The following is a 22,666-nucleotide window of genomic DNA, read 5'->3' on the forward strand; positions in this document are numbered from 1 at the left end:
AGATACCTGTGCTGTGACCTTAGTGGCTGAGGCGGACACCAGAGTTCGTCTCTACTTAAGCTTGGAAGCTTCGACAGGCGGCATCATTGGCAGCAGCGACAGCACAGTGGGCACTGATTTAACACGTTTCACTGCTTGTGCAGCTTTTGACGCTGGCCGCCTGACGTCACGACACGTGCAAGAACGGAAACGTTGCACCTGAGTCATCAAGATACCTGTACTGCAACCTTAGTGGCTGAGGCGGACACCAGAGTTCGTCTCTACTTAAGCGCGGAAGCTTCGACAGGCGGCATCATTGGCAGCAGCGACAGCACAGTGGGCACTGATTTAACACGTTTCACTGCTTGTGCAGCTTTTGACGCTGGCCGCCTGACGTCACGACACGTGCAAGAACGGAAACGTTGCACCTGAGTCATCAAGATACCTGTACTGCAACCTTAGCGGCTGAGGCGGACACCAGAGTTCGTCTCTACTTAAGCGCGGAAGCTTCGATCCCTCGCTAATAACAAAAGCAAACATGTCTGCATATTTTTTCAACTAGCCAGTTAAATAAACTAAAAAATATTAGTTTATGCTCGGCCGTTCATTTTAACGCACGAAGTTTGCGCAAACACTATGACGACATTAATTCTCTTCTGTCTACGTTCTCATTCCGATTTACCATCATTAGCTTTACTGAGACTTGGCTGTACGATGACGACAAAAACTGATTTTCCTTCCCTTCCTATTCAGTCGAATACTGTCATAGACAAACTAGCAGTCATGGTGGTGTGGCCGTTTACGTATCATCACATCTTAGCTATAAACGTCGTCATGACCTCGACTTCAAGCTAACAAGCGGTGAATCTGTTTGGTTGGAATTCAGTCATCCTTTTCTTCAGGCTGATATCAGAAACATTATTTTTGGTTGCGTTTACAGATCGCAGTCTTCATCTTACATTGACTTTTGTTCCGCCCTCGATCAATCCCTAAAGAAACTATCATTTGAAAACAAGAATGTGGTTATTGTGGGCGATTTTAATATAAACCTTCTGGATGAAACTTCACCTACTTCCTTCCTTTTATAGCAACTGCTTTCAGAGTTACGGTTTTGAAAGTTTGGTAACGCTACCTACTCATTGTGATAAGCTAAATGAGGGCGCCCTACTAGATCATGCTCAAAGCAACATGACGTCACCGCCAGAGGCTGGTATCCTTAATGTCGACATAACAGATGATTACCCTATTCTTGTTTTCAACTCGGAGTCGCAGTCACCCACTATTTCATACTTCAGTTACGTACTGAACAAAGATGCCTTTTTAGAATTTGTGACTAAAGCTGACTGGTCTGCCGTCCTTAAAAATAATGATCCGCTAGAAGCCTTTCCCAGTTATCCACAATTTTGTTATCATTAATCGATTCACATACCGTAAAGAAAAAATGCAAGAAAATTTTCTCCCTTCCTCAAAACACTTGGTTGAATGCCAGCATACTAGCCGAAGTGCAGAAACGTGACAACCTCTATAAAAAAACTAAAAAGCAACCTTTTAACATCGGCATCTCTGCACGATACAAAAAATTTTGCAACGCACTCAACAGCAAAATAAAGAATGCAAAGAAGAGCTACTATGAGTACAAGCTTGGTCAGTCTGGCAGCAACTCAAGACAAAAGTGGCAGGTCTTAAATTCCTTTTTGTGCAGAAATGAACACCTCTCATTTATCAATACCATCACAAATGATCACATTACATATGATCAACCATTTGAGATAGCAAGAGCATTCAGTGATCCCTTTTTCCCAGACAAATCAGTTATCAGTAGCCATTCTTTGTCACTGAAATGTATGCCTCATTAAGTTTTTCTTTACCCTACAACTCCCCATGAGGTTCTTGATGTCATTCGCACGCTGAAAGCAACCAGTGTCGGTCTTGATAATATTCATCCTAGTACCATAAACTGCTTGGTCATCTCATATGTGATGTTTTATGTTTTATTATCAATTTAATATTCAGGACCGGCATTTTTCCATCTGCACTGAAACGAGCAAAAGTAATTCCAGTTTTTAAGAGAGGCGATCGTTCTTTACTAACAAATTACCACCTGATATGTATACTGCCACTTTTAAGTAAAGTGATTGAAAAGTTGACTGCTACTAGATTATCCAATTACCTGACTAAATTTAATATTCTTTCCAATTCTCAGTATGGTTTTCGTCCTGGCTATTTGACCGACCTTGCTCTTATCTCCCTAACGGGTAACTTAAAGGAAGCTTATAAAGGGTATTTTGCCGGTTCAGTTTTTATTGATCTTATGAAAGCCCGCCAATTCTTTAACCGTGCTACACTTGTGTCTCCATATTACGCTTTTATACACTCGCACATTAACTACTCGTTGATATGTTGGGAAAATACATATAATACTCACCTCAGTTAACTTCAAACTTTACACAACCAAGCAATTAGAATAGTCACCTCTAGTCCTTATAATACTAGTGCTCTCCCATTGCTACACTCTAATAACATTCTGTCTGTCAACGAAACTGTGTTGCATAATTTGGGTATATTTATTTTCAAGTTATTGAATAATCAAGTTTCTGCATGTATAATTCCTAAAACATGCCTGATAATTGCTAATGTGACTAGACTTGCTTTAAACCATATTCTCATTTTACCTCAGATGCGCACCAACTACGGCAAACAATCAGTTTATTTTTCAGCTTTCTCATTTTGGAATTCTATACGTCAAGACATTGCATTCAATATCCATATTTAAAAAACATCTGAAGAATTTTCTTTTAACAAAAAATATTTAACATTAACTTTGTTGTTTGTTTTTTTTCACCCCTATTACTTCAAATATTCCGCTGTTCCGGACCCTTTCTTTTTTATGAATGCTCATGTATATATTGAGTTTTTTTTTTTGTATTCTTGCGTTAATGGCCATGTATATTTTAAGTTTTTTTTTTGTTTGTATTGTTGCATGTTCGGGTGAAATTTTTTGTCCGTTACTGTCAATTTCGTTTAGTCCATTTATTTCACTGCATTTGCTCCTTGCGACTGTATAATTTCCTTCGTTAGATTTATTGTAACTCCCAAATGCATAAGTATACCTTGTTTTGTATTCTCCATTACTTACTTTCTTCCATGTTTCCTTATATATAATTTTAATGTGGTGCTCCTCATTGCTTTAGAAAAAGCATATTTATAAATAGCAGGAGGTCCCGATACAGTCATCGACTATGGGACCTCCTTCTGTATATTATTGTTTTTTGTAACCTGCAATCTATAACGAATAAATCAATTTCAATTATGTAAGTATTTATGATTACGTGCCATAGTAGCTCAGTGCTTCTGGCATTGCACTGCTGAGCTTGAGGTGGCAGATTCAATCCTGGTCGCCGCAACCACATTTTGTTGGTAACAGAATGCAAAAACACTCATTCACCAGGCATTGGGTGCATGTAAAGAGCCCAGAGGTGGCCAAAATTAATCCAGAGCCCACCACTATAGCGTCCCTTATAGCCCACTATGCCAGTTTCATGACATTAAACTCCACAAGCTAATAAAAGAATAAAACCTTTACAATTCATGCACTTATCGTCACTTGTAATGCAGCTGTTTCTGCCATGCTCTTCAGAGCGCTGTACTCGGACTCCCAATCTTTATAAAAACGATACACCTCCGACGTAGGAATGGGTTCAGAATGAAATGCTACACTACATGTAAAAAATATCCCACCTTCACTGGCGTGAGAAGGAATTCTGTCTTCCTTGTAGTTGTTTTTTACATATCAAAATTTACCTTTGTAATGTATCAGCAATGTGACAGCATGATCTTCACCAGCTTGATCAGAGTGGCTAGGTCACTGCCACGTATGGCGACATCAATGCTCTAAAGCACACCCTGTGCTGAGGGCCTTTTAGCTGTTACTGTGGTTGACATACTTGAAGAGTGAGAGGCCTTGAGCATTCTTAACTTTACCTTTCGGCTCGTGACCGGTGGGAGTTGGTCATAAAATGTGTCATCACTGCTAGCCAGTTCCTTCACTCGAGCGGCTACTCTGCTTCTTTACTGTGGTTGTGCTTGGCGTTGCAGGGGGAAGCGGGTCCCTATTAGACCCCTGGTTTATGCATGGAGAAACCCAAAGACAGCAGAAACCAGAAGTGGTGCTCAGTACAAGTAATTGTCTTCCCTGCAAACTATAAAATAGCACCTATAAGGCACAATTTTGGTTCCACAAGACAGGATCATATGTTGTACAGAATTCAATTAAACATTATTCAGCATCCATCTGATGTATGGAGCACAGACAGAAAGACTTAAGAAGGCTTGACTATGTACAGGTCCTGGAGCATGACATACAGTGTCATTTAAGTTGCTGTACATACACTCTAGGTTAACCACATTAAATGTCTCGTTCATGTTCCCTGTGTGGATTAAATAAGGAGGTTTAGGATATTATAAAAAAAAGTAAGAAATGCACAGAAACTGCATAACCACAAAAAATTCAAGATATAAATAATATATATGCATATGTGCATGGAAGAGAAAAACACAAAAGTCACTAAAACTTCAGTTGGGCCTAGTTGGTACATAATTCTGAATTTAAACTTGCAGCGCGAACACCTAAGATGGACTACAAAAGGAAGATACGACAAACACTGGCGCTGTGTGTCATACCTTGCAGCACCAGTGTGTGTCGTATCTTCCTTTTGTGGTCCGTCTTCGGTGTTTGTGCTGTAAGTTTAAATTTGCAAAAGTAACAAGCAGACTAAAAATGTGCAGTAGTGTTGGAGGACCAAGAAAACCTGCTGTGGTTGCTTAATGGCTCTGGTGTTGGGCTGCTAAGCACGAGATCGTGGGATCGAATTCCAGCCACGGCAGCTGCATTTCGATGGGGGTGAAATGCAAAAACACCTGTATACTTACATATAGGTGCACGTTAAATAATCCCAGGTGGTCCAAATCATTCCAGAGTCCCCCACTACAGTGTGCCTCATAATCAGATCGTGGTTTTGGCGGATAAAAACCCATAATTTAATTTAATTTTTAGGACCAAGAAAACATACGGTAGTCACCAAGAGAAAACATAATGGCAAGGCTATACATGTGTACCAAGCAGCTCTTTCAGAGAGGTCAATTGCAAATCTGTACAGTATTTCGCCAACTCGTATAAGAATGTTGATAATATATACCTTAGTATTTCTTTACTGTAAGCTGTGTAGCATTTGTCTACTTTCAGTTTTTATGGATTACATGCCAGGTATCTGGGGAATGCCTTATTTAAGCCTGACCAGTGATTTCCAGGTGACATCTTTCTTACTTGTTTCTAGCTGTGTAGCATTTGTCTACTTTCAGTTTTTATGGATTACATGCCAGGTATCTGGGGAATGCCTTATTTAAGCCTGACCAGTGATTTCCAGGTGACATCTTTCTTACTTGTTTCCATCTTAGTGTTGTAACAATAGCCTTCTCTGATGGGAGGGTTGAAGAGAAACATCGGACCAACCATGGCCACATCCCGAGGGAATACGCAGGGCTTGCCCATCTTTTGCTGTGCCTATCTTTTGCTGTGCCCATCTTTTGCTGTGCCCATCGTAACGATTGTATTTTCTCAATAGGGCCACCATAGCGATGTGGAGTTTTCAAGGAACACCACTACTGCAATCTGCGGCTAGTCGGTGCTATGTACTTTCCCTCAACCCACCTAGATGTGGCCATACCTGTGGTACAGTATCAGTATCTTGCGTTTGGTGTACCCTTGACAGCCACGGCAGACTTCACCCTGGTCGTGGTACCTGTATTCGGCTATTCCCCGAGCACTGGGCAGCTCCTTGCTCCTAATCCCCATCGGGGTCTGGGTAGACCGGCGGGTCAAGATGCTGCTGCTGCCTGCAGTGGGATATGTGCTGCTCTACTCCTTCCTGCCCCACAAGGAGCTGCGTTTCATCATCTACATTCTCCCCCTCCTCAATGTGGCCGCTGCAAGGGCCTGCTTGTACTTGTGAGTGCAGTTGTAGAGCACACTTTCAAACTACAAAGCCACATGAGCCATGAACCTGCTACGAGCTCAGCTGCCTCACATAGGTGATGTAATCCAATGACCCGTAATCCTGTAATCAGCACAATGTCATCGTGAAGATAAAAATCTAGGGGCCAAAATGATAAGTCATAGGCTTGCACTGAAAGCAGATTGAAACATGCTCATTAACTTTATTTGCAATGGGCATGTGGACTTCATTCTTATGAAACAGAGCTGAGAGAGCTGCAAATTAAATGTGCAAGAGCACATTGATATTATATTTTTCATAGATCATGCACTTTCTACAGAGCCTGGAAAAAAGAACCATATAGAAGATAATGTCATGGGAACAATTTCATTGGGTCTTTCTGAGCCCACTCAACATCTTTCACAGTCAAACTTATCCCCTAATAGGAATACTTAAATGTTTCTGAATTGAACTTAGTTAATTAGAAGTCAACAATGAAGAAAGTACGCCTTTGGTTGGATTAGCCTAAGGTATACCATTCTTTTTAAAAAGCTGGTGAAAGTTACTTAAAACATCCCTTGTGTGTGTGCATGTGTGGGTGGTCTTTATTGCAGAAAAGTGTGGCTAGAAGGCCTATATAGCATAGCAGGGTAAATAATAGGGGAAAAGGAATATATTACAAATGGCAGTCAGTCCCTGCCACACAAACGAAGTCCCTGTAGGTCAGCAGTGTGGCACAGGCTTGACCATTGTTGCTGGGTGTTGTTTTGTCTTTGAAAGCCTTAATGTGCAGCTTGTGGTATTTCTGCATGATGTTTCCATAGCCAGCGTGCGTGGTTCCCCACATGTGTTACTGCACCAAGTAGCCCAGCAGAGTTTGACCGTTTTTGATTTCTTGGAGCAGATAGTACTGAATTGGCATAGCTTCCACGTGCAGCAGTTTTGCATTTGCTGAAGCATGGAACAGAAAAGCAGAAAAATAGTTCGGATTAAACATTCATTTGTGTATTTTCCCGTATTTCACTATTGTAAATAAGATGTGTATGTTTGCTCTTCCCCAGACTAAACTTAAGCAGATTATAATGCAGAACGTTTTTCAGGAGTACCCTTACTTGTACGCACTTTGCCTCCGTAGCTATCCCTTCATCGCCACACAATGTTGGCCGCAAGTATAGCACACCTATGCTTATCTTCCTTTATTCATGGCTACATTATCCACAAATTACAACTTGCTCGTGAGCAGTGGGAACTCACTGTCACTGCTTGTAAAGCACACATGTATGCTTCTGTATTGCCTGTGCTTTTTTAAAGCAGCTGTTGCTGCTGTTCAGCAAAGGCTCCTCTTGTTCTGTTAAATGCAGCTGGAACAGCAGACTCAAGTCCTCATGGCATGTTGTCTGCACACTAGGCATCTGCTTCCATCTTGTCGCTAACCTTTTTGCGACTGGCCTCTTGCTTTACATCTCCAGCCACAACTACCCTGGTGGCTATGCACTTAAAAAGCTCCACGAAATTGAGGCAGGCTTGCCAGGTAAGCATAGTATAAGAACATTATCATTTTGTTAATTGTATGCAGTGAGATGGCTGCCACTTGAGTTCTTCTCAAAACTGCATCCAGGTTTTACGGTGTCGGCAGTTAATGTGATGTATGCACCATAGCTATTGTTTGATACGTAGTGTCAGCATCTGTATCCATTCCATGTGTGGTCTCCACAAGTTGTTCAGTTATTTAAAGCAATTGCTACATGTAGAAAAATTGGAGTAGGAAGCTAAAATAGGTATATTTTATAGTGTGGGCAGACAGAAGTTGGGCTGAGAAATGAGATGTGATGAATAGAATGAGCACTAATAATTAGTAAAGTTGCCATAATTGCCTAGAAAGCACCCAAGCATGGCATATAAGTCCCACTGCTATTTAGAAACTGTCGCTGCAGACTGCTCGCAGCCCTGCTAATACTGCTGGCGTAATTATGGTCTGATTGTATAGCACTGTCACGAAACAAGAGGTTGCAGCGGAGCACCAGGACCAGAAAACTAGCGTCACAGGCTCTTAGAATGGACTAGTGCGTGCCGTGCTTGCGTCGTTAGCACGCGCTGCCCAACTTTATTTTCGTCATCTTTTTGCATTGCTGACTGAGAGCGCCGATCTTTAGCGTCCGCGTGTAGGAGCGTCGGTGGGCACTACAGGGTCCCTGCCCAGACGGAACGGCGAAATGTACTCATCGACGAAGTGGAGATAGTGCTGTCTGGGTTATGTGCAGCTCTGCAGATGTGCCGGTGATATCCATGGGGAACTCCGTCGAAGGTGTCTCGATGTTGACTAGTTTGAGGCGGTCTAATGAGACTACCTATTCCCGACCATTCAATAGGATGGTGGCACACTTCAGTGTCTTGTGGAGGATACGGTACGGCCCATTGTAGGAACTTGTAAGTGGTGCCTTTACAGCATCTCGTCTGAGAAAAACATGGGTCAGCGACGCAGGGTCCAGATGCATAAAGATGCTGTGGTCCGAAGATCGAGATAGGACGGGGCGCAGTTGGTAAGTGCAGTCCTGTAGGCTTTGAAGGTACGGCAGTGGCTGGGGCAAGGGGTCCAAAGGAACAAACAAGTCTCCATGAAGTCATGGGGGTGCACCATAGATGAGTTCGGCCAGAGAGCAGCCAAGGTTGCGACGAAGGACAGCGCTTAGGACGAGAAGCACCATAGGAAGGTGGTCAACCCAGTGCTCCCGATCCAGGAGTGCAGTGAGGGCAGCCTTGAACTGGCGGTGGATCCGCTCAACCATGCCGTTGGCACAGGGATGATATGCAGTGGTACGACAGTGTTTAGTGCCAAGCAGGCAGGTGAGGGAAATGAAGAGGGTACAGTCAAATTGCCGGCTGCGATCAGTGGTCACGATCCTGGGGCAGCTGAAGCGAGAAACCCATCCTGAAACGAAGGTTTTGGCAACTGTTTCCGCAGTGCTGTCCGTAACGGGCACAACTTCGGGCCAACGGGTGAAGCAGTCAATCATTGTTAGAATGTACCTGCAGGCGTGAGAGAGAGGAAGTGGTTCAACCAAATCAAGCTGGACATGGTCAAAGTGACAGCCAGGTGGCAAGAAAGACTGCATGGGAGTCTTTGTGTGGTGGGCTACTTTGGCAGTCTGGCGCACAAGGCACGAATTTGCCCACTGGTGAAGATCAGTGTTAATGCTTGGCCAGATGTAGCGCTGTGTAACAAGGTGCTGCATGGCTCAGGTGCTGGGATGGCAGATATCGTGAAGGGATTGGACCACCACACGACAGAAGGCAACTGGAATGAATGAGCAAAGAGCAGCCACTGACATGTCACGCCAGAGTGAGCCAAGCACAAACGGGTAAGAAACGAGTTGTAGACGGAGGAAACAAGGATGGTCACGCAGCGCTTGCAGCTCAGGGTCTTCCATCTGTGCCCAAGCGAGACATTCCCAATCCACAGTTGATGTAGAAGTGCTTATGGAGGTGATGCGGGAGAGTGCATCAGCTGCCTCATTTTCAGTGCCTTTGATGTGCCGGATATCCATAGCGAACCACAATATATAGGCCAGTTGACGAAGTTCACGTGCAACGTACTTGGAAGAGTTTGTATGGAAGACATACACCAGAGGCCTATGATCCCTTAGAACATAAAATGGCTGGCCCTCCAAGAAGTCCCGGAAGTGCTGGATGGTGGAGTAGATAGCGAGCAGTTCACAGCCAAAAATACTGTAGCAAGTCTCGGCAGGCTGGAGCTTCTGGCAGAAGAAGAAGCTCAGTGGACGCCACTTGAAGTCAGTTTGCTGCTGGAGAACAGTGCCGATGACCACACTGGAAGCATCCACCATGATGCGAGTAGGCACATTAGTTCTTGGGCGGATGAGAAGCCCCGAATTGGCAACAGCTTGTTTAGCTGCCCTGAAAGCAGCTTGAGCTTCGAGAGACCAGGAAATTGCGGATGAGAAGCCCTTGGTCATGCGAAGAAGGTCAGTCAATGGATGCAGAAGCTCAATGCAGTGCAGAATAAAGCAGCGGAAGAAATTCACAAGGCGCAGGAACTCGCGCAGCTGGTATAGGGCACTGAGCTCTGGGAAGTCTTGCATGGCGTGGACATGGGAGGGCAACGGATGAATTCCCAGTGCCGAGATGTGGTGACCTAGGAACTCGAGCTCAGAAGACCCAAAGATGCATTTCCGGGGGTGGACAACCAGGTCAAATTGTTGAAGGCGTTGAAAGAGTTCCCGGAGGTGACGCTCATGATCTTGTGGATTGGGACTTGCGACAAGGATGTCGTCGATGTAGACAAATACAGCCAGGAGTCCGTGCATTACCTCAGCGATGAATCTTTGGAACATTTGAGCTGTGTTGCATAGCCCAAAGGACATACGCACATACTCAAACAGGCCAAAGGGTGTAATAATGGCCGTCTTCTGTATATTGGCAGGCTCAACGGCGATTTGGTGATAGGCCTTGACAAGGTCCACTTTACTAAAGATTTTGCATCCTTCCAAGTGGCCTGTAAAATCTTGAATGTGTGGATGGGGATAGCTATCATAGACTGTGTTAGCGTTTAGTGCCCGGTAGTCACCACACGGACGCCAGTCACCCGGTTATTTCTTGGACACCAGATGAAGCGGGAGCTATCGGGGACCATGTTAGCATTGAGTGCCTGGTAGTCGCCACACGGACACTAGTCACCCAGTTCTTTCTTGGGCATCAAATGAAGTGGGCAGGCCCAACTGCTGGACGAAGGGTGAATAATAACCAGCTGGAGCATGTGCTCGAATTCTCATTTAGCAATGGCCAGACACTCACCGAAGAAACAGCGCAGACAAGTTGCGACGGGTGGACCATGCATGACAATGTGGCAAGTTACGCTATCCTTGGGTGGTTGATTTAAATTGCAGGGCCTCGTCACCTCAGGAAAATCTTAGAGGATGCAAACATACAAGCATGGTGGAATCAGCATGCGGATTCCAGTGGGAGCGACAGCCGACAGGACTCCAGGGATAGGGATGGAGAGCTGCATCTTGCTTTCAATCAGGCGACGGTGGCGCATGCTCTATCATGACTCTAAGCGAGCCATGATAGAGGACTCTGGTGTTTAAGAGAGAGAGCGGCGAAAGAAGGAGAAATCACATCATAGACTCTATCAGCGAGCTGGGCGATGCAATCGAGGGTCAACTCTCCTGCAGCGGCCAAGACAATAAGGGTGGACTGCGGCAAGTGCTGCAGGAAGAGCTCCATCAACAGCACACCATTTGTATCGATGGTGCTTGAGCCCAGAAGCCAGCTGGGAAGGGCAGCAATCTCCAAGCTCTTTGGAGTTAAGCAGGCGCTAGAGGCAAACACTCTCAGATGCAATGGTGTGGTCCAAAATACTCTCCTTCACTTGCTGGTATGGGTCATCACCCAAAGGTGCAGCGATTATGTCTGCCACCTCATGAGCAATATTAGGAGACAGGTTGGCAAGTAAGTCGTGATACCGAGAAGTCTCCGAGGTGATGTGGTGTAGATCGAAGGAGGCTTTGACTTGGGTGAACCAAACCTGTGGGTCCCTGCGCCAGAATGTGGGCAGGTGAAGCTGTAGAGCTGCGACGTCCTGTCTGCGCAAGGCAGCGTCAGGCAGAAGGTTGCCTGAGGGTAGTAGGCTCCTAGGGTCGGTCATCTCATAGTCCGGAGTTACCAATGTCGCGCACCGAGACGTTGCAGCTGAACACCACAACCAGAGTAGCAGGCTCTTAGAATGGACTAACGCGTGCCGTCCTTGCACCGCAAACATGCGCCGTCCAACTTTATTTTCGTCATCTTTTTGCATTGCCGACCGAGAGCGCTGACCTTTAGTGTCCATGCGTAGTGGCGTCAGTGGGCGCTACAGCTCAATTGAAAATAGTACATATTGCTTAGGTTGGTGTGGTGGCAGCAGCTAGGTGAGCTTAGCAAGAAGTCTCAATTTATTGTTTGGTCATGTGCAGTGAGCAACAGAGCTTGGAATGAGTTAGCAGATTGTGGATGTGCTGTTTACAACTTCAGCATGCCATGTTAATTTTTATTGGCTTCTGGCTGTGGGCTCTTCTGCTTTATGCAGCTTCGATTAAGTTGTGCTGTGGTCATAGTGGCATATATGCATTTGTTCTTGAGACAAGTCACCCCTTCTTTACGTAAATTGGCACATTATATATTTGAACATATAAATTGCCACCTTAGCTGTACTTAGATCGATGACTCAGACTAAGAGCGCATGTGCCCGGTGGTACCCACAGTGGTCATGTGTGTACCTCACTTACTCCTCATCTGCCTTGGCACTGCTTGTCCAATGTGAACACCGGGTGTGGTCAATATTATTCTGGAGATATGAATTACAGCATCTCTCATAGCCCTATGCACAGCTTTGTGATACAAGATTTCATCCGTCAGATGTGTTAAAATTTAAAGAAACACCAGCATTCACCTTACAATTGGCTGCAGCCCCCCCGCCACCACCCCGCCCTGCCTCTGTTTTCATGAACTTGCCAACAAGCCCGAAGAATGCAAACATGTGCTGCAGTGACATTTTACTGCTTATACTACTGGCCATCAGCTTGCTCTCTTTTTGATGGTGTTCGCAGCACACAGACTCAATGAAAACAGGTGGATAGTTGTAAGTCAGCACTTTTAAGCAAAGCTTTTCTTGCCTATTCGTTTGGCTCTTGCACTGCTGTTGCTGTTGTTGTCTTGCACGTCACATCAAGGGGTGGTTGAGAATGCATATAATGTGCATGGCAGAGGTGCAGGAGAGGTATTTATGAGGCTTTTCCAATGAAGGAGCACTCCTTGTTGGGCTAGTTGGTGATGCATAGCTATTAAGAGAGGAGTGCAGATTAACAACACACAGAAGAATGAGGCAGGAAGAGCACTACCTGCCAACTGTTGCATTTCCAACGAACTTCGTGGCCATCGCCATAATGCCTTCTAGAACGCCCTGGCCGTCGACACAATGCCCTCTGGATGGCTCTAATTACATGTTAGTCCGCACAAAAGCATTGCAGAAGCTGCAGCACTTACCTTTGTACCCACATGCAACAGCCCAGAGTGGAGATCGAATGGTGGGAAGAGGAGACAGAGAATGCATAAAGCCAACGCTGTGACAAAACAGCTGAATAACTGCCTTGCCACTCTTCGGTCTTGGCAGCTTGCATAGATGGGCGAATCGCAGGAAAAGGGAAAGGTGCCATAAGAAAGCATGTTTTGTTTGGGGTCTTTTCAATAAAAAAAACGCTACTCTAAGACTGGGCAACAGTTGTGAAGAAACTTAAAAAAAGAAAATTAGTTCAAGGTACTGTGCAGTGGCATATTTCTGCTATGTCTGAAAAATAAACACCATGCAAGTTTGCCCATGCTAACAATTGGCGCAGGGTGTGCACATGCGAAGCTGCATTAAAATGCTGCAATGTAAAATTACAATATTGCCACGCCTGTACTCCGTTGCAGAAGAGGAGAACGCGAGTGTGCATGAGTGTATTTGTAAAAGTGCAGTGAAGAAGTTGCGGTTGCGCTCATACTTAAAACGACGACCTGCTGCTGTGCCTCCTGCTCTACAACCCCTGTTTTGACGTTGCGACAATATGCAAGCGACCATCCAGCAAATCAACACTGCAGCCACGATGTCACAACCCTGCAACACTGGGAGGCCGTGCTGCATGATAGAATCCTGGGGGGCCAATAGGCACTGGTCCATCGGGCGTGAAACGTGGCAGCAGCTATTTCTCCTAAGGCTTCAATAAAAAATTTCTCTCTCTCTCTCTCAGTCACGATGCAATGCACCGTGTGAGGGTATGACAGTGCCAACGTTCTCGCAGGCTACGAACAATGGCATACAACAATGCCTCAAGCAAACACATCACGCTGTGTGTTATGTGTATTACATAGGCAAACGCAAGTCGCGCAAGCAACGTAATATTTAACATCACAACACAACTGTCATATGCTGTCAACATTGCTGCCAAATATCATCAGTCAACACAAACAGCACAGAAAGCTTCATTTACATAGATTCCCACGGTGCACGGGATCTGCATAATTTCTTACTTACCGCCTAATCCTTATTTTCTTTGGTATGTGTCCATAGTGCTCACTGTCGAAATGAATCGTTACCATTTGCCCGAAGTTCTGCACTTAGAGTTCTCTGTTGCTACAATATTTGCAGTAATTGTCACGAACAAAAACTGCAGTTCACTTCTTTGTGCTTGTTTATTTTAGTTGCCAATATCCACATCGATGTGTTTGCTGCTCAAACTGGCGTTTCCAGATTTGGAGAGTTGAATCCTCATTGGAGGTAAGGACACTTTGCAGTTGCTTCTTTCAAATATTGGAACAGCTCACCTTACAATCGATTTCAATGTGTATGGTAGTGTCTAAATGAAGTAGCCACTTTTTAGCGTCTTGTATGCATGGTGTGCCTTGTTTTGGAGCCATAGCAGCACAACTAGTTCTGGTAAAATGGAAAGTTGACATCCACCAGATTTGGGCATAAAAATCATAGAGGAAACCCACATTTTCTTGATTTCTCCCAATTATAACGTTTTCTTTTCAAGTAACCTATATGGATTTCCTCCCTAGTGAAATTCTAATAGAAAATCTAGTAGCTTATAAGCTTACTGACAACTAATAGCGTATTAGCCTAATAAGTTCATAGACGGAGAACCAATATCTGTTTGCTTGTTGACAGCAAGTAGCCCAGCCAAATAAGATATTGCAATTTCCAATTGGGACCCATTGGTCCCCAATAGGTCCAATAGATGCTTGACAATAAATTTGTGAAGCTTATACTCATATGTACAAACACACAGTGGCAATTCACTTCAGTGACTTACCCATTGTTTTACTCTGTGTAATCTGTCACCTGCTACAGTGCAGTCCACTTATAACGATACCACATATAACGATATATCGGTTATAACGATGGGTCGACATGAGAGTGTCATTTTATGCATTAGGTCTATGGGGAAAAAAAACATTTATAACGATAAGTTATTCACCGCATATTGGGTATAACGATCAAAATTTTGCAATCTGGACGGCGTTTTCCGTGCCAAATAATCATAACACTTGCGTTGCTTAGTTCCCTGAAATGAACGATGTCGAGACGAGGCAATGTTTACCTCCGTAAGTTCGTATCTGCCGCCATTACCGCGCAGCGCGTCTCGCCCCGCCCGCGCACCGGAGAATAGCTGAGTAGGCGCAGCGCGCCACAAGGTGGCGCTAGCTGCTTCATGCGCGTCGGCCACAGTCGCTCCGAAAGAGAGAGAAAGAAAAAAAAAAGCGACAAACAAAGCGGCGCGGTGGCGCCCGTCCCGCATCTCTCTCGCGATAGCAGGCTGACGCCACCGGAGCAGCGTGCAACCAATGCCTCCTTTACTAGATGCCAGCCGCGTTGCTCGCTTTCCCATTGCGGCGGCGGTTCCCTTACTTGAAGTTAGTTCAGCATAAATTCCGTGAGGCGGCGCTCATTGCCTTTTCAACTTCCGGCAGATGTGGCAGCGGTGGCTGAATGCTCCGCCGGCGCTTTATATGCGCGGGCGTCTGTTAGAGAGCGTTATCGCCGGCCTCCGAGATGGCAACAGACGCCATGGTAATCTCGGAGGCCGCAGCACGTGATCTAGGTTGCAGACGTCTGCCACAAGCGGCGCTCATTACCTTTTCGCGGAGGAGAGAAAAGGGAGAGGGCCAGGAACCGAGTTTACGGACAACGCGGCTGGCATCTAGTAAAGGAGGCATTGGTGCAACCAACGGTTCAAATGGTTCAGCCCAGTTGCGACATGGTTCAACCCAGGCGCCGACAAAGCGCAAAGCTGTGTCGCTTGACACGAAGATGGATATTTTGCAGAACTCTCGATGCGGCTTCAAGGTGAGCGCCCTCGTGAAGAAGTATGAGCTCGTCCAGTTAACGATATCAACCATCTTGAAAACCGGGAGCACCGCGATTGTGAAGGCAGGAGCTATCAGCGGCCATGCCGATCAGCGGAAAAGGGTTAGAGACCCTTTGTACGCCGTGTTGAAGAGGCGCTTTACCAGTGGTTCATCACCAATTGCTTCAAGAAGGCGGGCTTTGTGCGTAAGGACGAACTTCCCCAACCCGCTGAGACCGACCCGGTGGAAGTCGCTGACATACCGAGCTCTGGGAGCTCGTTCCTACTGGTGACACAGGTGTTGTGTCGAAGGAGGAGTTTTTGACTGCAGACAGTGCTGCCTCGTTCTGCGATGAAGTCACCGACGAGGCGATCGCCGAAGATGTGCTGTCTCGACAGACGGCAAAGTTGTGCAACGGTGGCGACGGCATCAGCGACAGTGACAACGAGATCGACAGTGGCTCCTTGACCCCGACCACGATGTCCACGCAAAGTGCACTGTCGTCGATCGACTCCTTCATTGATGTTATGCATGCTAAAGGATTGCCGCCAGTGTTCGCGCAGCAGCTGGAATCCATGCACACCGCGGTTGTGAATCTGAAGCTGCCGCAAAAGCAAGTGCAGATTTCGGACTATTTCGGCGCGCCTAACCCTTGACACGGTAATTGGCGCTAGAAATAAAGTTTGTTTTTTACGGCCTACTGTCTACATCATATATTCTTTAGAGCAAGTAGCGAATTGGAGTTCGGATCTGCAAAGGTATGTTCCGCGTTTAAAAAAAAAATTTTTTTTTGATAACTGCAGTCCAGATATAGCGATCATCGGTTATAACGATCATATTTTTCGTCTTTCTCGATATCGTTATAAGTAGACTGCACTGTATTACATGCACGCATGTGTGTGCACACACAAACACACACATATTGCCACCTAGTGTTGGTTTTAAAGTGGCATATAGAAGATGACATTGCAGATGAACTGGTCCACACACCATCGCCAGATCTGAGCAACCAGTAAAACCCAAGGCTGATCTCTTTTTGTCATTTGTCTGCATGACAAATTGGTGGAGTTGCTGGGTACACCTACATACTCCTTTCACCAGACGCCTTCTAGCAACCAGAACACAAGCCCTACGCTCGTGAACATCGCAGTGCATCGTGCAAGCTGAAGGAAAAGGCCTGCCACTAGAATTGTACCTAACTCTCGACCGAGAAAGCGACTACGACATCAACTCAAACCGCCATGAAAGGCTCCACCTGGTTCCAAAATAAGGAAGGCATCTTGGCATGAATTGCAGCTCCTCGAGTGTTACAAAGGCACTGATTGCTGAGAACAAGCTGAATATGCATTCCAGTCCCGTATTCAGCTGCTAAATGAGACCATTATGATGTACGTCAAAGATGTGATGCACCTCTTTAAGCAAGTGGATGCCAGAGAAGAAAAAGCTGCTCCACCTTATGCGTGGTGTGAAGGAGTAGCTCCTGGTGAGAAAACCATGGTGCAGAGCGCCACAAACACTGTAGGTTCACTCAATTCACCTGCACCAGTGTGAACCAGTTCATGGCGTTTCACGAGAAGTGCAGAAATTGTGCAGCTTGATTTCTGCAGTGAAGGCACAGTGTGACACTCGAGATTAATGCCAAGGTGCAGACATGATGCAGGTGTTATGTTTTTTTCCCGACTAATGTACACAGAGTGTGTAAGTTTGAGAGGTCGTGAAGTGCTGGTATGAACGGCTGCTGAGGCACAAGTGCACCTGCACTCACATAGACATGGCAGGCACACGGAAGCGAGCTTCTGATGGGGCTTGTGCATTTGTGCTGTGTCATCTACTGCACTGCTGCTTCGCACCTGTCTCTGCCCCAAGTCACACCGACAGTAGAGAGCGTGCTGCAAGATCGTGAACTAGCCCTGCACATTTTCTGCACCTTTTGAAATGAACGGCATGGTTCAGAAGGTGCCATTGCTGCACCACTGAAATGTATGGCTGGGTGCAGCACTTCATGAACTGTAGTCGAGTAGAACTTATTACTTAAGTAGAACTTGAGTAGAACTGTATTAGTGACACGTCTGTTTTTCTGTTTGAAAATGAGTTGCAACTGTTAAAAACGTCACTGGATTCGCTCTAGGCAACACTGATGTATGCATGCGCATTTGTTCATTCTCCCTGCCCCGCTGTAAGAATAAAATCAGTTGAAGTTCAGCGCTCAATCTGTCTTTTCGTACTCTTCCTTCCCAAGTCTTTATTTTCCTTTTTTGGCGCAACAATGTATTCTTATTCTTCATGAACTGGTTTAGGTAGTGCAGGTGAATTGAACATGCCTTGTGGCACAGTTCCTTGCTGAAGCCGTCATGATGTAGAAAGGGCTTCATCGGCGGTGTGCCTTATTTGGTCAACAAGTGAACATTGCATCAACTCCTGACATGCTCACAGCATGTCAGGAGTCATGCCAGCAGCAGCAGCACCGACTGGGTTCACTCAGTTGTCCACGAGGAAATTCAGATCTACTGATTGAGCCAGCCTGTGGTTAGTTCCATTGCCAGTGTTATCCATGATGAGTTCCAGCAAGCACCCAAGACCTCTTTGCCCAGTGAAGTGACACTGGCACCTGTGCTCTTAGCTGTTTAGCGCCTGACATATGCGGAAGCCGTCTCGCGAGACTCCATGCCTGCACCACAGCTTACCTCCAATCGCAATCCAATCAGCCCACGCCGGTTTAGGTTTCAACAGCTGCTGTGCATTCTGCAAAAGTATTTCTGGTGCACTTCAGGCAGGCAACCACTTTGATGCCACTGCAGTGAGGCTGGTCACATCTACTGTGAGTGTCCATACCGACAACTTTGGCTAGCCTTAACCCGAAGTTGGCTAGAGGACAAGGGAAATTGAAGATTATTTCATGCAGCAATGTGTACCATTTTCATGACATCAGTCATGGTCACCTTCTCCAAGTTGATCTTTTACCATTCGCTCCCATTTCAGCACAATGGCACAGGGGTGCTTACCAAGCCCTCATAGGGAATACTGAAGGCAGTGGCCTTCAGGGGCAAGGTCACTGAAATTCAACATGCGACAGACCTCCCATTGGTGCATGCACAAAATGACAAAGATTCACTGAAGACAGCAGGACCTACACCAAGGAACGCAACACATCCCTCCTTGTATGCAGTGACAAAGAATCGCCGGTGATCATATCTGAATTTGGTGACCGGGTCTTGCTTGACATATCTGTGCTGATAGACTGTCTTCAGGTCAGTGCTTTAATAGATACAGGTGCAGATTATTCTATTATACGTGGGAAACTGGCGATATTTCTTAATAAAGTTATGATGCCTTGGAATGGAACACATATTCGCCCAGCCGGCAGGCGCATTGTTATCCTGCTGGGCTGTTGTAAAATTCGTGCCTTGACATTTGGAGTCACCTGGCCTCATTCTCCATGACTTTTCTCATCAGCTTATTCTCAGCATAGACTTTCTTTGTGGGTACGATGCAATTATAAATCTCTGCGAGCACATCATGACCTTCTCAGCAGAACGTGCCACAGAGTGAGTGTAAAGCAGTGCTGCATATTTCTGATGATAGCGTGTTGTTGCCTCCCAGAGCAACAGTACTGGTTGAGGTCATGTGCGAAGGACTGCAAGACACTGATTCAGTTGCCGAACGCAATGTCTCGCTTTTATTGCTGCAAGTTGTATGTGCGGCACAAAGCTTTGTGCAGGTTCGTGATGGGCATTCGTGGATACTTGTTACAAATTTCAGCTATGAATACCGGCACCTTTTTCGCCGCACTGCTATGGGCTACGGAGATCTCGTAGCTGACATAACCGATTGCTTCACATCTGATGAAATGCTCACTGGTGACAGTCTTTCGGCCACATCAATGTGAACTCAAAGCTTTTGGTTAAACGGAAGGCTGCACTTCACGACCTTCTAACGGAATTTAATTCATGCTTTGCCTCTTCCTCTAAAGTCTGCCAAATGCCTCTCATCAAACATCCAGTTATTACCGACGATGAAACTCACCCTCTTCAACAACAGCCTGACCGCATTTCAGCTAAAGAACGCGAGGCTATCCAGCCAGAAGTAAAGGAAATGCTTGACGACGGTGTCATCCAACCATTCTGCAGTACGGGGTCCTTGCTAGTTGTTCTAGCTAAAAAAACAGAACACTCCACTTTTATCTCGATTACAGGAAGCTAAACAGCACCACAAAAAATGACATTTGCCTGCTTCCACGTGTCAACGACTCTTTAGACAGTTTGCAGCATGCTAAGTATTTTTCATCCATTGACCTAAAAAGTGACTATTTCCATATGTAGGTCAATGAGGGAGACCATGAAAAGACTGCATTTGTAACTCTGGATGGCCTCTGTTCTGCTCCAGCCTCATTCCAACAAATTATGGATACCATTATCGCTGGCTTGAAGTGGCAAAGCTGTCTTCTATACCTCGATGATGTAGTCATCTTCTCGAAGAGTTTCATCTGAAGTGCTTAAGAATTGTCTTTGAAGCCATGCACTCAGCCGACCTCATGCTGAAACCTCCAAAGTGCCATTTCAACCATGAGGAGCTGAAGTTTCTGGAACGTATAAGTGCTGATGGAGTTCGACCTGACCCCGACAAGACTACTGCCATTGCCCTTTATCCTGTTTCATCAGACAAAAGAGCAGTGCAACGTTTCCTTGGCTTGTGCGCCTTATTATTGTCGATTCACTGCCAACTTTCCCAACATATCCGAACCCCTCACTCGGCTCACCTGAAAAGACTTATCCTTCTTCTGGACCACAAACTGCTTTTAAAAAATTACACAAATGCCTGCAGACACCACCTGTCTTGCCCACTTCGATGAGCTACCAAGGTCCACACAGATACTAGCAACGTCGGAATGGATGCTGTCCGTGTATGGCAACACGGCAGTGTAGAGAACGTAATAGCCTATGCCAGTCATACTCTCTCACGAGCTAAGTTCAACTATTCTATTTCAGTAAAAGAGTGCCTTTCTGAACTTACCCATATGGACGGTCCTTCAGAGTGCTGACTGCTCACCACTCGCTGTGCTGGCCGGCCAATCTCAGAGATCCTTCTGGCCATCTAGCTTATTGGAGTCTGCACTTGAGTCCAGCTTATTGGAGTCTGTACATATCATGATTTTAAGAATTTAACATCATGACTGTATACAAGTCTGGGCGCAAGCACAAAGATGCCACATTATTCGCAAACTGTCCTCCTTTCGTCACGGGAGAGCTGTCCTTTACAGAAAAACACCTGTGGCAGCAACAAAGCCCATCTTTTCGTCTTGCCTACTCACTTCCATGATGACATCCTTTTTGCGTTCCAAGACGAGCCTTCATCGGGGCACTTGGGCTTCTCGTGGGCTCTCGCCCGACTTTGCCAGCAGTGCTACTGGCCATGGCTATCAGTTAATGTGCACTGCTACATTAAAGGGTGTCGTGAGGTTCAGCACCACAAGTCACCACTTATCAAGCCCGCAGGGTTACTTCAACCGATTGAGCCAGGACACCTCGTGAGCTTGACCTCATGGGCATGCACCTTCTCAAACCCTTCCCTTTGTCGTCCACGGCAAGCAACTGAATTCTAGTGACAGCAGACTATTTGACTTGTAATGCTGAGACCAAGGTCTTGTCTCGTGGCACGGCTACCGAAGTAGCCCAGCACTTCATGCACCACATCGCCCTGTCACATCTAGTCGCAGATAATGGAGCAAGCAGCATTTACAGCGCTGATGATAGAAAACATTTTCAAGCTGAGTTGTACGAGCTGCCGCAAAGTAACTGCCTGCCATTCGCAAACAAATGGGCTGACAGAGGTTAAATAAGACTACTGCAGACATGGTATCAATGTATATGGTTGTCCAACACAAAACCAAGGGTGAGATCTTTCTGTACGTCACGTTTGCATACAACAGTGCAATGCAGGAAACAAAGGGGTTTATGCCATTCCACCTGGTCTACGGGTGCAATGTGCAAACCATGCTCGATGCTGCGCTACCGTGCAACAACGATGACAACCTTGCTCCAGATGTTGTGCAATACGCTCAGTGCACTGAAGAAGTCCATCAGCTGGCCTGCATGCACATCTGTCACCAGCAAGATGCAGATCCACGACGTTACAACCTCCACCGCCGAGACTTCGCCTATCACCCTGACGACTGAGTGTGGGTTCGGACCCCTATCTGACACCCAGGCTTGTGCAGGAAGCTCCTAAGCCACTATTTCTGACCGCATAAGTTTTTGAGATGCCCCTTGATGTCACATACAAGGTTTTTCTGAACAGTGTCTTGTCTCTGCAATGACCACCTCGAACCAAAACTGTGCATGTCATATGCTTGAAGCCGTACTTCAAACAGTAGCGTGCGTGCATTCATGATACTCAATGTGCGTGTGATAGTGGGACAGTTTAATTATCTTGTGTTTCCCTTATGGTTTTGCATATTTTGATATGTGTGCCTGTATGTTTATGCTATGTTCATTTTCTTTCCTCTCCCTCTTTCTTTCTGGGGACATCCATGATCTCTTGTTCCTTTTGTCGAAGCACGTGTGTGTGTCTGTGTATATTTTTGGCAAGCATCAAGTCGAAGTCGATTCTTGTAAAATAAGTGGGCTAATGTCACCTGGTGTTGGCATTAAAGCAGTGGACAGAACATGAGGTGGTAGAGGAACTGGTCATGCGCCATTCAAGCTATATAAGGCTGACCTTTTGTCATTCGTTTAAATGGCAATATATATATATATATATATATATATATATATATATATATATATATATATATATATATATATATATATATATAT

The 22,666-nt window shown here is 45.6% G+C and overlaps 1 protein-coding gene across 2 annotated transcripts in view; it reads left to right on the forward strand.

Annotated features, from left to right (window-relative positions):
* Alg12 (Alg12 alpha-1,6-mannosyltransferase) overlaps window positions 1–22,666 on the forward strand; it is a 70,679-nt gene that overhangs the window by 38,658 nt on the left and 9,355 nt on the right. For both annotated transcript variants that reach the window (XM_075697155.1, XM_075697154.1), the window contains 3 exons: window positions 5,757–5,983; window positions 7,331–7,500; window positions 14,205–14,280. In XM_075697155.1, coding sequence (XP_075553270.1) covers window positions 5,757–5,983; window positions 7,331–7,500; window positions 14,205–14,280 — 473 coding nt within the window. The remainder of the gene's footprint in view (window positions 1–5,756; window positions 5,984–7,330; window positions 7,501–14,204; window positions 14,281–22,666) is intronic.

Source organism: Dermacentor variabilis, chromosome 6 (genome assembly GCF_050947875.1).
Source record: "Dermacentor variabilis isolate Ectoservices chromosome 6, ASM5094787v1, whole genome shotgun sequence".
In the NCBI taxonomy this organism is placed as follows: Eukaryota; Metazoa; Arthropoda; class Arachnida; order Ixodida; family Ixodidae; genus Dermacentor; species Dermacentor variabilis.